The 15,107-nt window shown below is 34.7% G+C and overlaps 1 protein-coding gene across 5 annotated transcripts in view; it reads left to right on the top strand.

Moving 5' to 3' along the window:
* LOC115620313 (sex determination protein fruitless) overlaps window positions 1-13,734 on the top strand; it is a 180,474-nt gene extending 166,740 nt beyond the window's left edge. For 3 of the 5 annotated variants that reach the window (XM_030513499.1, XM_030513501.1, XM_030513502.1), the window contains one exon: window positions 987-3,031. In XM_030513499.1, coding sequence (XP_030369359.1) covers window positions 987-1,969 — 983 coding nt within the window. In that variant the 3' untranslated portion in view covers window positions 1,970-3,031. Of the gene's footprint in view, window positions 1-986; window positions 3,032-6,159; window positions 6,693-12,740 lie in introns of those variants that run through there. The other 2 variants (XM_030513504.1, XM_030513503.1) reach the window with 2 other exon arrangements.
* The last annotated feature ends 1,373 nt before the right edge of the window (window positions 13,735-15,107 follow it).

Raw genomic sequence — 15,107 nt, 5'->3', positions numbered from 1 at the left:
TCAGTTTTTTTAGTGTCAATTTATTGATTAATATTATGAAATGCTCAGTCAATTAACAAAATATCTATATATATACGAATATATTTTTTTAAGTATCAAAACTGTATGCAGACTAGAGCTGGGTCTTCCCACTTGCTTTCAATAGTATCGCAATTTTTTAATGGCCTGCAAAAGAAAAAAAAAGACTAAAGAACAAAGCCAAAGAACAGCTGATGCAGTCCAAGTAGTCACCATAGGGAACTCAAAAAAAAAAGAACCAAGTTTCACTTCAGAAAAAAAGTGTAGCCCAATTAGTAAATAAAATGATTTCCATTAAGGTATTAGGGCTTTTCATTTGGAACCTATGCTTTGAGCTCTACTTGTATAGGAATTCTTTTTATTAAAAAAATAATAAAGTTTGTTAAAATATATTCGACATCAGGCATTCTAATTCGTAAGCAAATTAATTAGATGGATAACGAAAAAGTAGCAATAAAAGCGCTTTAGTATTATCAATAACATCTAGTTTTGGAAAGCAATTAATAATATACATTTTATTGAATTTCCCTTAAAGTTCTCACAAAATTCGTCATTAGGCTATGTTTACACGACAATCAGTCTTTAGTTGAGCCATGAAATATGGTGCTGCGGTCCCAGCTGTTGTGAGAGCCTCTATGTATGAAATATTCAGTATTGGGTATATAGCTATTATAAAGAACTTTGTTGCTGTTCAAAACAAATACTCGACTTATAATTAGCAAGAGCCCTAGAAATTAATTGGCCGGAGCTCGCTGTGCGCATGGAATGTAAACGAGAGCGCAACACTGGCATTGCATTCCATGGCTGCATGGTAGAAAAGACTCACCCACACCCACAAAACCACACACAACAAAACTCGCTGGCGAAATCCCAACAACAACAACAAAACATAAACAGAAATAGAAAACCAAGAACAATTAAATCCTTCACAGTGATAACGCATTATACGAAACGCCAAATGTTTGCAGGTCGCGTTAAATGTTTTAACAATAATCACTTAGATGGCGCCAATGGGAATGGTAACGAAAACGATGGCGATATGGATGGTGAGGACGAGGATATGGGCATGAGCAATCAGCTGCTGGAGCATGAGCTGGGGGCCTATCATTCTGGTGTGCCCAAATATCGCCGCGCTGTGGTCTATGCCCCAACCCAACCCAGCGACGAATCAGCCAACCCAGCCGATATGTATCTAGATAACAATTACAATTGCGAGTACAAGTGCAAGGAGCTGAATATGCGTGCCATACGCTGCAATCATCGTCAGCAGCAACAGCAACAGCCATCATCAGCGCATCATCATGCGCCTTTGCATCCGCAACATTTGCCGCCACCGCATGTGGCAACTGCGGCGCAGACAGCTCTTAATTTGGGCCGTCATGGCGAGTCCTTGTGCGCTGCCGAGGCCGCCTATTCGCCCGCCACAGGCACCACTCATCCACATCTAAGCTACGCGGCCGTCCAGCAATCGCCCACGGGCAGCAACTCTCAACAGCAGCAAAGCCACCACCAGCTGGAGTTGGCCCATAGTCATGGCCATGGCTATGGTGGCCATCATGCTCATCATGCGCGCTCCAACACCCCGCACTACCAACGCGCCACCTCACCACTCTCCCCCCAGCCCACCTCATCATCGTCCGCATCGGCTAGCAGCTCGTCCGCTGCGGCAGCTGCGGCCGCAGCAGCAGCGGCAAATCGACGGGATCACAATATCGATTACTCAACACTGTTTGTGCAGTTATCGGGCACTTTGCCGACACTGTACCGATGTGTCAGCTGCAACAAGATCGTCTCGAATCGCTGGCATCACGCCAACATACATCGGCCGCAGAGTCACGAGTGTCCCGTCTGTGGTCAGAAGTTTACGCGACGCGACAATATGAAGGCCCATTGCAAGATCAAGCATGCCGATATCAAAGATCGCTTCTTCAGTCATTATGTACATATGTGATCACTTCTCTAGATAAATACGCGTACTTAGTAGGAATCCACACCATACCGCAGATACGTACTTTTTCTTTGATGCGTGTCGAAAACAGTTTTAGAAAACTTTTAATGTTATACGATTCTTAGAACTAGGCCTTACACGAGTAGTTTTATTCCTTAAATAATGTCCACCAACTCTTCAGAGCTCTAAAAGCAAACAATTATATACATATACTTACATATATAGTATATATATATATATATTCAATTTATTCGTATTTGTATTTAAATAACTTTTCAAAAGCTCTCATTATACAACAACCTAGTCATGTGAACTGGGCTGCTAATTAGGCTACGTTTACACGCCCGTTGACAATTGTCAATAGTTGACGGCACATTTGAAACATTAGACGTGTAAACTAGGAACTTAAACACCATTGCACTGTTTAATTAATATTGAATGAATTTTTCCTGTGCAATCAAATCAAATCAAATCTTAAAACGAAACGGTTTTCAATTCAACAAGTAATATTAATCCCAAATCAAATGAATATTATACACATATTTAACATACTTATATTAAACGGCAAAACGAAAAGAACAAAAGTTGTATGTTGCAAAGACAGCAGCCATTTTAAGCAAAATCAAAATATTTTATTACATCGTACGAATATCTAGTTAACTTAAAGACTTTATATATTATTGTTATTAATAACCTTTAGACGCTTTTTCCATTGAGACCGGCACTCAGAAACCAACCAACAAACAAACAACAAATATCAAAAGTATTACACTTAGAATTCCAATTTTACTTCCAATCAATGTTTATTTTTATGTTTATTTATAACATTTACCATGTGCTGTAGTGAACTAAATTTGTTTGTTTGTTGTTGTTTATTTCTTTCAACTTTTGTTAGCAAAAGATTTCTAGAAAATAATTAATAGCTTAGAAAACTATCAAGCAATAGCAAAGCGCACTCAGAAAATAGCGACGAAAGCTGAAAATTAAGATGAAAAATTCCTTAATATTTTATTGACATGAAAAAAGAAGTACAGAATACCAGAAATGTACTGATTTATTCAAACAAAATTGTGAAAAAAGGTATTGCAAAATTCACTGGTTTCCAATATTGAAGTGGTTTCTATACCAAAAACCAATTTTGTTTCATTTCAAAAAATACCAATTTTATTTCTGGAATTAAATAAACATTGAACAGTTCTTGGGTATTTATTGACATACAAAAACAAGTACTGAAAATACCAAAAGAAAATTGTTTAAAAATTCAAACATTTCAATTCCAATTCAAACATATTGAAAACTTCTTCGGTATTTTATAGACTTGCAAAAGAAGTACTAATAATACCAAAAGAATGAATATTATTTGAATTAACTCAAATATATTGATAAATACAGCAGTATTTTCTACTAAAAAGCACTGCAAATACCAAAAATTAAGGGTTTCAATCAAAAACCGAAAACTTTGTGGAATTCAATGAAACATTTTTGGTAACTATTTCAAAATGTTGCTTGCAAATGCGTTTTCTGAGTGAGAAGAATAACAATTTAACATCCTCGTTGATTTCCAAGCAAAAGAAAATCAACGAGACTGGCAGTACAACAACAACAACAACAAAATAGAAAGAAAGGCAAAAACCACACAACGACTATTTAATAATGATGCTAAAAGTAAGAGGAAAGAAACTCTAATGTTTGTGTCAACCATGAGGCTAAAAACTATAATGCAATCCATAAGCTTGCACAATTTCGACTGCACAAAGTGTTGGTGTTAACCATAATGGGCCCCTCGAACACCCAACAGATGTGCTGAGAAATTATGCCTCCCCACTCGTACTATCTTTGGCTAAACACCCACCGAAGTGAATATTTTGCATCAGACGATTTGAATGTGTTTCGCTTTTGAATTATAAGTACTAGCCATTGAAGCTCTTCAAAAGCCACATACTTATTACTCACAGTGTATGGTGCTTTAAAATATTGACAAGCACACACACATACACACACCCACACACACACGTACACAAAAGCAAAATGATATCTTTAAGCAGCAACAACAACAAGAACAAGAAAATAAAATACCAAATACATAACATCTTTAACTTTACTTAATAAAACTCTTTGAAATCAAATTCCAGTTCTTTTCATTTAATATTTTTCGAATGAAGAAGAAGAAGAGTATCAAAAGTTGTTAACTTATTCATAGGTACTAAAAAATTTCGACACAAACTATTCCGAAAATAAATATATATATGAAAAAGAAACTTTTTTAAAAAATAACTAGAAGCGCACCCTATAAACGGTAAGTTGAATTTTCTAAGATCATTTTAAGCACCCATTTACAAATTTTTTACTATGTATAATAAATATTTACTTTAGTCACGTTTTATTAGTGCTAAATGTCTAAGCTACGTATTCCGAAAACCCTAACTTTATGTATGTTTTTCTTTACCTAAAACAATTCTATGCAAAATCAGAAAAATTTGAAATTGGAAAACGAAACGAAAAAAAAAACAGGAATTGGCCACACGATTGAAAATTTGTACTCCATTTGTTTTAGAAATTCTTGCTCCGACTCGCTATCATACTCTTACTCTCCCTCTCTCTCACTCTCTATCTGTCTATATATCTATCTCTCTATATACCTCTATTTCTGTCGTCACTATCGTCTTATACGCGCTCTTATACAAAAGTTCTAATTGTTTTTATTTTAAAATCCTTCATTCTGTTTTGTAAGCAGCAGGCAGGAGGGGTGTTGAAAATATGTGCAAAGTTTTTATGTTGCTGCGCTACAAAGAAATGTTTTTTGAAAACACAAACCTAAAAGATATTTACTAAATAATTTTCGTTCTTTCTATCAATTTGTTTGGCGCCTAACTCAGCCATGTTCTTTTTTTGTTATTAAAAAGCCGTTCCTATATACTCTATTACTCACTTAAAAACACATCAATATCTACATATATACTATAAACTATATAAAGGAAAATTCGACCCTCTATGTAAATTCACAAACTAGCCAACCCTATCGACAAACAAAACCAAAACGAATATCAATTACTATAACTAATCCGGTCTGGGATCCTGAAAATAAAACACAGCTACAACAACAAAAATTAACAGTTTAGATCCAAACAAAAAAATATATAAAATAAAAACAAAACCTACACACACACACACATACATTCACTATTAAAAACATTAATTATAAATAGTATTTAATTTCAAAGTGCTTCAAAGCCATTTGACAGACAACAACAACCAAACAAAAACAACAACAACAGCAATACCATACCAACCACAGATCATTGCATATACATATATATACATATATATAATTTGGTTTGGGTTCTTCAAAGTACCAGCACCTCAACCGTATCGCCATTAAGTAAAACCTAATTATAAACATTACCACATTGTTGTAAATAATTTTCTAAACCGTATTTGTTAAGTCAAACAAAATACACAGCGCGTTGTTTGGCGCTCATCAACAAAAATATTGGTCGAGTTCTATTTGTTGTACTTTATTTTAAATTACATTTATTTTATTTTCCATCTTTCTCACAACACTCTGCGCGTTTACAAAATTTTAACAACAACTACCTTTTTGTTCATTTTTTGGGTGTAACCAAATTTTTGCGAAAATGTATTTTGTTTAAAAAAAAAATCAACAATATATAGAGAAAAAATATTAATAATAATAATAATAACCCAAAACAGAATCTCTCCCACTAAATAATGTTGGCCAGTGCGCCTGCAAGTATGCAAACATTTATTTGAATCGCGTTTTAGTTTCATCCCCTCATTACCAACACCAAGATCTCTCTCTCGCTCTCTGTCTATCTATCTATCTATCTCTTTCTTAATCTCTAAACCAAACAACAACAACAACTACAACAGAGAAAAATTTTAAAACAAAAAAAATAACGATAAGCAGCAGATATAATACAAAAACAAAATCCACTTTTAATTATAATTATACAGTTTAAGAACTATTATAAAATAATTTTTCTGTTTCTGTGAATCACCAACAACAACATTGTTTTTCTCTTCTTTTTTTCTTTGCGCGTTTGAACGAACAAAACTGAACAAACAAAAAAAAAAACAAAAAAAAACAAAACCAAAAAACAAACAAAACAAAAATGCAAATAAATTTACAAATTAATGAAACAATGCTAAACAATTAATAAACCAATCGAAAGGTTCGAAAGCCTGGCACATGCGACTGACCTTCGAGCGCCTCTCCGGCGGCTGCAACCTGCATCGCTGCAAGCTCTGTGGCAAGGTCGTCACCCACATCCGCAACCACTACCACGTCCACTTCCCCGGCCGCTTCGAATGCCCGCTCTGTCGTGCCACCTACACTCGCAGCGACAATTTGCGCACCCATTGCAAGTTCAAGCATCCGATGTACAACCCGGACACCCGGAAGTTCGACAACATCATGTCGGCAGCGGCGGCGGGCGCGGCCACGCCCACAGCGACACAACTGGCAGCTGCCTCGCAGGCAGCCATGGCGGCAGCGGCAGCAGCGGCGTTTAGTGCGGCGCAGCAGCAGCAACAACAACAGCAGCAGCAACAACAACAACAGCAGCAGCAGCAGCAAACCCAACAGCAGCAGCAACAGTTGCAGCAACATGCGCACGCTTTGGCTCAGCAACATATGTTGCATCAACAATTGCAGCCACAGCATCACCAGCAGCAGCAACAGCAACATAATGCCACGAGCGAATGATATAGTCAGTATTTTGGCTGGCACAACTATGGCCTGTGGAACATTGAGGAGTCAGCAACAACACCAACATCAACACCCATCAAGCAGCAACAGCAATTCGCCAACTACCAACAGCAGCAACATAAGCATTATCTTCAACAGCAACAACAACAGCAGCAGCAACAGCAACGCAAGAATCAACCTTTCACATTCTATTCACGCGATTTGTATCAACAACTCGATCCCAGGCAGCAGACACAAACAATAACAGCAACAACAAGAACAGGAGCCCTTAGCAATGGCAACATGAGACTGCAGCAACAGCAGCAGCAACAGCAGCAGCAGCAATCACAAACGATTGTGATTGATGAGAGCGACAATGAGCTTGAAGAGGTTATGCCAAGCATTAACCACTGTATGAGCCAGAGCTTCAGTCAATATATGGATCAACTGAAGCAGTATGCACCTTGTGGCACGACACTTAGTCACCATGTTGCCACCAATAACATGTGCAATATCACTAACAGGAACAACAACAACAATGGCAACAGCAATAGTGACAGTAACAGCAACAGGAGCAATGCAACAAATGCCAATCAAATGGATGCTACTACTACTAATATTAATTAAACTATTGATAACGGCAGCAATCGTTATACTAATAACTAATAATAATAATACAGCTACACCGCTAATAGACAATTGCCGCAGCCATAAACATTGGTCGGGCAGCAACAGATTGATACTCAAAATCTAGAAGAAACTTCGGCAAGTCGAAGCTTGGTATATACCTCTGCAAATTTCTATATTCTTTTATGAAATTTCTGTAATTTGTAACAGTTTACAAATTTAAACTATTAGTGAGGAGACAGAATTTAGTTGGCTTTCTGAGCAACAATCTAAATTCTAATCTATATCTGTTATCAATTAAAATCGTAAAGCAGTTCTGCAAACCATCAGTATATATTCTGTTCCGCTTCCAGCTGCTCCGATTAATTCTGTTATGAACAAAGATCGTAAAACAGCTCTGCAAACCATCAGTATGTATTCTGTTCCACTTCCAGCTGTTCCGATTACTTCTACGTGCTGAAGACATAAATTTATGCCAGCCTTTGCAGGGGTGTACTCGTAAATAGCTAAAACAAAACTAGAACCATTTGGAATCTTAAATGTTGACCATGCATTACAAAATATGATGGTAGCCAAATGTATTTGTCAATTAGTGGCATAGAAACTAAAAGGCATTCGAAGAAGGCGGGGGAGTAACAGAAACAACAAATTGCTGATCAACCTATGGTTTCAACAAAATTCAGAAATTGCAACAAAAAATGCAAAAAACAGTTTTAAAAAAATTATATACATATATACCATATAGCAGATATACAAAGTATTTATTTGTAAAAAGGTCTTGTTTTTAGGCAAGCAATTAATAGGGTTTCCAAAGGCAGCGAGTTTGAAAGGTTTACGAAATGATAATGCTAAACAAAATAATATCAACTAATATTTAAACTAAACAATATGCTATATGTAGTGATAATAGGACCTTTTAATTATAGTAGTATTGTTGCAGAGCCCTCTTTCTTCCCCACAGTGCCAACAAGGTCGTGCCAACTTTCATGGCTGCACAGTGCACCTGTTTGTTGTTGTATTTTTAACACTTATGCGCACACACAAGCTCACATCTTTAAGATCAACAACAATTTGAAAGCCCACTAACCCACCCAAAACAAAAAAAAAACACTGATACTCTCAAAAAAAAAATCTATATATATAAAAAAACAACTTGGAAGACATTTCTCTGCTGCTAACATTTTCTCATTCTTTTTCTCTAAATGTAGTTTCGGTGTTTTCAATAAATACATACTAACAAGCTGATAACAGCTGAAAGCAGATGTAAAATAAAATAATAATACAACTATTATAAATATAATTATAAACACATTTACAATTTAAAAACGTTGCAGCTACTTAGAAGAGAGCCAGAAAAAGGAAACAAAAACGTTCTGATGTACAAAAGTTGTGCGTTTAAATGTTAAAAAACTTTGAAGACATGCATATTAGGTAGCTTTTCCGTTAAATTGTATGTGAGTATGTTTGTATGTATGTATGTACAAGTATGTAATGTATATGTATAGCTAAGCATACAACACACAAGAGAATCATAAAATAATTAACTTATTTATTGTATATGTATGTATACTACATGTTTGTGTGCGGATGTGGATGGGAATTAGCGTGAGCGTCTTTGTGGTTAGACTGCTGTGTATGTATGTACTATATGTGTCTGAGATCGAACCTATTCAGCTGTCAATGCATGTGAATGTCCCTTTGGCGGTTTTTGTCGGGCATTTGTCATTTAGCGCGGTTGAGCACACACTTTGTTATAAACAGCAATTCACTCTACACATTTGAGAGCATTAATCGTTTTACAGATTTTATGCTAAATTATTATTACTATTATTAATTTAATTTTAATGTTTTATCATTTTTAATTTGTTTAACAATTGTATATATACATTTTATATATAATTTGTATTTTATAATAGTTATATTTTTTGTTGTTGTACATTTCGCCACTATGTTTTCAAGTTCAAGCAAACAACCCATCATTGGTGCGCACAAAAAATTGCCTAAAACGTTATAAATGATAGTTATAAACAAATCGAAAGAAAACAAAACAAAAAACCAGAGTAATATTTATTTGTTTCTATTTCTTAACATGAGATATGTTTAGTAATTAATGCTACACGAAATACTGCCCCGACTTAATGTTTGTTTAATGTTTATTTGTAACGCTGTTTGTTAAACAACACATGAAATTTATCTATATATTATAAATACATATATGATGTGATAACTATAGTTAAACTAAACTAAAACACACACACACACACACATTACAAAATGAAATTATGTTAATTATAGAAAAACCAACCAACCAACAAACAAACAAACAAACAAAATACACAAAATGCGAAAATCAACTTTATAATTCTAATTCTAATTTGTGGTATGCAAAATGGTGCTAAATCCAAATATACTTTAAACGCAAGAGAGAGAGAGAACCGCTAAGAGAGCAAAGCAATGCAAGCAACAAAAAAAAAAAACAAATAACAAAAAAAAGAGAAAACTGTAAGCGCCGCTCTCAACAAGAAACAGCAGAGAAAGGTGGCAACGCCGGCGCGCGCATTAGACAGATTTTTTGAACGTATGTGCAATATGACTAGTTTTTGTTTAAGGGATTAGAATGGAAGACGAAGACAACAACAACAACAACAACAACAAATTAATGCTGAATGAGGTAGACAGGCAGGCTCTTGTTTGAATAAAAGTAATACAAATTTTATGCATAAATTAAACATAAATGTTAGAGCATATCAATATGAATATTAAATAAAACATATTGAGCATACTTATTAATGAGAAACTTTTCCGCTACATTTCTGTGTCTATACAATTATTATATATGCATATACATATATATAGAATTGTCATAAATAATATAGCTGTTACAAAAAAAAATGACACCAAACAAGCAACGAGTATGCTCCACAAAAATATGGCCTACTCCTTGAAACATATACATTTTGAAACTGAAGAAGACTTAAAAAACACACACGCACACATAAAACACTCTCACACACACACACACTTGAACACAACTTAATTAACTTTTATTTCATTTTGTTCAAACTAATTTTAACAGCCCAGAAATTTAAGCGCATTTGCAGTTGATGATGAAGAGTTTTAGCAACTTTTAATTTTGTTTAAAGGACGTGCTATGTAGTTTCAATGTAACTTAAGTTTAATATCGATAATGATTTTTTTAAAAACAATTATTAATGCGAAGGAAACTATTTTAGTTGTATTTATACTATGATTACGTTGCAAATAAATAAATGAATAAACAAACAATTTAATTGTTAATGTTAAGCAAATTGAAGCAAGTCCAAGCTGCTTGCCGCATTTGTTACAATCTATATATAAAAATCTATATATATACATACATCTATGATTAAATAATAAAACTATTTTAAATAATTTTTTAATAAACATTTTGCCCATAACTGCAGTTTAAACATTAAAAAAAAAGAACATGCCTAATTTATAAACTAACAACAAAAAACAATGAAAATTAATAAAAAAAAAAAAAAACTGAAGAACAGGCAAACCAACCCAACCAATAAACAAACGACACACACACATACACACAGCGCACACACACACACACACACAACTACAAACAAACAAAAAAAAAATGAATAAACGAAATGAAATAAAAACTAAAAGCAAATAAAATGAATTTTATGGAAACAAACAAAATGGTGAACACTTTTTCTTTATTTTCAACATATTTGTATACGCTTTGAATTGTGCTTCCAACTTATGACGGGTACCCATAATACATATACTATATAGGTACTGCCTACATCTATAAGAATCTGCATAGTTTTAAAGAAAACTGCACACCAACATATAAACACACACACACACACCGACACACACACACACGCACATACATTTATAGAGATACGCAAACTGAATTGAATTGTGTGTCAAATTTTCAAACCTCGGCCCAATTTCCTGTTTTTTTTTTACAACTTTAATTTAAATTAATTAGAAATATAATTTTTTATAATTACTGCCATCGTTTGGATTTAGGTTCCCTGCCCTGCAGTTTTAGTTTTAAATCAAAATAACAATTCGCACAAATGAGTTACACCCAAAATAGTGCGAAGTCAGGCCTTATACTATATACTAGTACATATATATATATAACTGATAATTACATTTTCTGAAGAAGAATGAAGAAACAAATTAAGAGAACACATTTGTTATTATTTACGTACATACATACTATACTATATCATAAGATTCTTTATTTGATGCAAAGTGTTTTTGTTTTCCATTCAAAACTACATTTGTGCTCAAACTTTTTGTTATATATACTACAACATATATATTTATATATTCTACATATATATAAACATTTATGTATATCTAAACATAATTTTGCGCCGCTCCTTGTGACTAATTCCATGTGTATTAATTTATTTAAGACAACCACTACAATTTAAAACAGAAGAAGAGCAGATTTTTAGCAGCAAACGTGAGCAACGGAGGCATTTTTCATTTTTAAGATTTCCAAAAGCAATCGATAATCAAATGAATAAAAAAAAAATATTCTACATATTGTATACAATAATTTGCACGCCGGAATGTAAGGGTTTAGCGAATGCAAGTCGTATTTGAAACAGCCCAGTTAGCTTTTGAGATACCCTGCCAAAGCAGCCATAGCTGTCGTCTGTTTGTCCGTATGATCGCTTCTTCCATGAAGACCATACGAGCTAGAGACACCGAAATTGCTGCGGGCATTCCTTAGAAGTTTGTGCCATAGCTGACTAATTGTTCATTTGTCTGTTTGTCTGTATGATCGCCTCGTGCTCGTAGACCACACGAGCTAGAGACCCCAAAATTGTTGTGAGCATTCTTTAAAAGTTTGTGCACATCAATATGAACTTAGATTTTTGATATGCTTTATCGACTCTACTACAGTCATGGCACAGGGTATCCCATAGTCGGCCTTAGCGACTATAAAGTATTATTCACTTTGGTTTTCATGCTATATGCGGGTGTGCCTGCAAAAAGCAGTAATAAACGATTTGTTTAAGTTGCTTGAACGTAATTAGTTAGTTTGTTTTTGTCTTTCCATTTCGTAATCCTCGTATCTGTTATTCTGTTTTTCACTTCTTTTTAAGTATATACCCGCCTAGTTTTTAGTTAATGCCACTTTAGTTTTGTATTTACTTTCGCCAACATTATTTGCTCACAAAAATTACAGTTTACAAATTTTTACCTTATAACTATCTCTCTATCTCTACCACTATCTGTCTCTCTCTCTCTCTCAATCTATCTCTCTGTCTCTCTATCTCTCCCTGTCAAAACAAACAATCCAAAAATCCAATCAAATCAAAAATCAAAACAAAAAATCTATTTCTCTGGGCTGATTTTTGTCCCGTTCGACGGGCTGTTGTGTGTCTGTTCTTCTCTTTCTCGTTCTCCATATAGGCGCCGCTATACGTCACCATCTCTCCACACCGCTCTCGACCTCCTCGTCGGCATCGCCACCCCCCTTTGGCATGCACTTGTCGGCGGCGCTAAAAAACGAATATCATGCCACCATTGATTACATGAGATCGGCGGCTGGAAATGGCCATGGGGCCGGACCCGTTGGGGCACCACCCACCCATGGCTACAATCCGACGCAAGGGGGTGGCGGCGGCGGGGGCGGCTCAACCCCTACCGGCGCCCCTGGCCACAATTCACATCACACCATGTCCTATCACAATATGTTTACGCCGTCGCGCGATCCTGGCACCATGTGGCGCTGCCGCTCCTGTGGCAAGGAGGTAACCAATCGCTGGCACCACTTTCATTCGCATACCGCCCAGCGCTCCATGTGCCCCTACTGTCCGGCCACCTACAGTCGCATCGACACCCTGCGCTCCCATTTGCGCGTCAAGCATCCGGATCGTCTCCTCAAGCTGAATTCGTCGATTTAAGCGCCCCAGCAGGGGTTCTTGGGACGGACCTGGAATGTGGAAATGAAGTCGAAGAGTCGCAGAGTCGCAGAGTTGCGGAGTCGCCCGATTTCCGGGCTAGATTTATAGAGTAATGTTTAACTTTTGCATTTAGTCGTCGCGTTCAGCATGAGGCGTTTGTACATTTTACTTTATTTTCCCCCTAATTTGTTTCTAATTGTTTTTAGTTCTCAGCCAGATTTAAAGAATATATAGCCAAGCAATAACCCAAAATCGAACCGAAGATGCTAAAATAAAAAAAGAATAACTACTACACATAACGTACTATATCACTAAATAATACCTACACATATACTATGTAGCTATAAATTTTTAACAATTTTAAATGTGTAAACTAAAGGTTTAAGCGATATAACTGAAGAGTAGTACTATACTATACTATATTACTTGGTGACTGCAACTATATGTGGAGAAAAATCAAATGCCTAGAAATGGTTTCAGTTGCTAAACACAATTTATTCACAACTACTATATAAAATAATAAAAACAAAAAAGAACTACAACAAATTCAAAAGAAAACAGAAAAAAAGATAAACAATTTAAAGGTTTCTGTGTTGTTTCCTAATATAACAAATATTATATATACACACACATATATATACTTTATATATATATATATATATACTATATGTATGGATATGAATATGAATATAAATGTAATAATCGGTATAATTTTTGCACTAAACTACACTATAACTGTAACTGTAACTGTAACTGATAAGTAAAGTCACCCACAACTACTATATTACTCATGTTGTTCACATTAGTTTTATTTTATCGACACTACGAGTATATTCATACGATAAACAAATACTTATATTTTTATTATTGATTTTACAAGCGAGTACGCCACAGAACTACTCAACCAACTACAAAGAAATTTTTATATACCTCAAATGCATTTCAGTTTTATTGTTGATGATTGATTGCTTAATTTTAGAATTGTGTGTGTTTTATTTCCTATACATAACAACAAAATAAACATTAAACATTGTGAATTATTTGTATAATTTATGTAAAAAAAAAAACAAAAAAAAACAACATATTGTGTTTGCAAATTGTTCAGTTTGTAGCATAATTTAAACACTTCTTGTAGGCTATATAGTTATGAGAAACCACTTGAAACCACCTCAGTTTTTGTTAAACACTTATCAATATGTTAGGCGTGTATGGTCAAATGTTTAGTTGTTTAATTCTAATTTACTTAAGTCTAACTATAAACCCTAAACCACAAAAGCAAACAATTCATATCACGAACGAAGAGAACATTTTAAAAAGGATATACCAAGTAATTAACTTACATTTGATAACAATATTTGTGTCAGAGAAGAAGAAATAAACGCATTTCGAGCGCTTGATTTCTGTCCCCCTTTCTTTGGCCTCAAAGTTCAAGTCAGGCTGCGGTCACACATGCAAATCATTTGCCCACAAGTGCGGCCAATTGCTTTTCTTAATTGTGTGCAATTAAATTTGCCCGTGTGACCATAGCGCTGATACAAAACGTTTGCTCAAAAGCTAGAAATTGCTAAACAAAATTAAAAACAAAAACCTTACGGCAGCAAAGCAATTAATTTTAAACATTTTGTGATACGCAAAATTTATGGTTTGGCACAATTTACACAATATATAACAAACAAATACAACTAAATAAACAATGCTAGCATATTATATTAAAAACAAAAAAAAAAAAACAAAATTCAATGTGATATTTTCGGCACAAACTACATACTACCAACAAACAAACAAACAAACAAAAATTTATGAGAAATGTTTTCTACAAGTAAAAAAGAAAAAAAGACGCAAAGGAAGAGGAAAACTGTTTTAATCTTTGTTG

This window comes from Scaptodrosophila lebanonensis, unplaced genomic scaffold (assembly GCF_003285725.1).
Source record: "Scaptodrosophila lebanonensis strain 11010-0011.00,11010-0021.00 unplaced genomic scaffold, SlebRS2 tig00000024-arrow-pilon, whole genome shotgun sequence".
Classification (NCBI taxonomy): Eukaryota; Metazoa; Arthropoda; class Insecta; order Diptera; family Drosophilidae; genus Scaptodrosophila; species Scaptodrosophila lebanonensis.
This window is presented reverse-complemented; position numbering and strand designations above follow the sequence as displayed.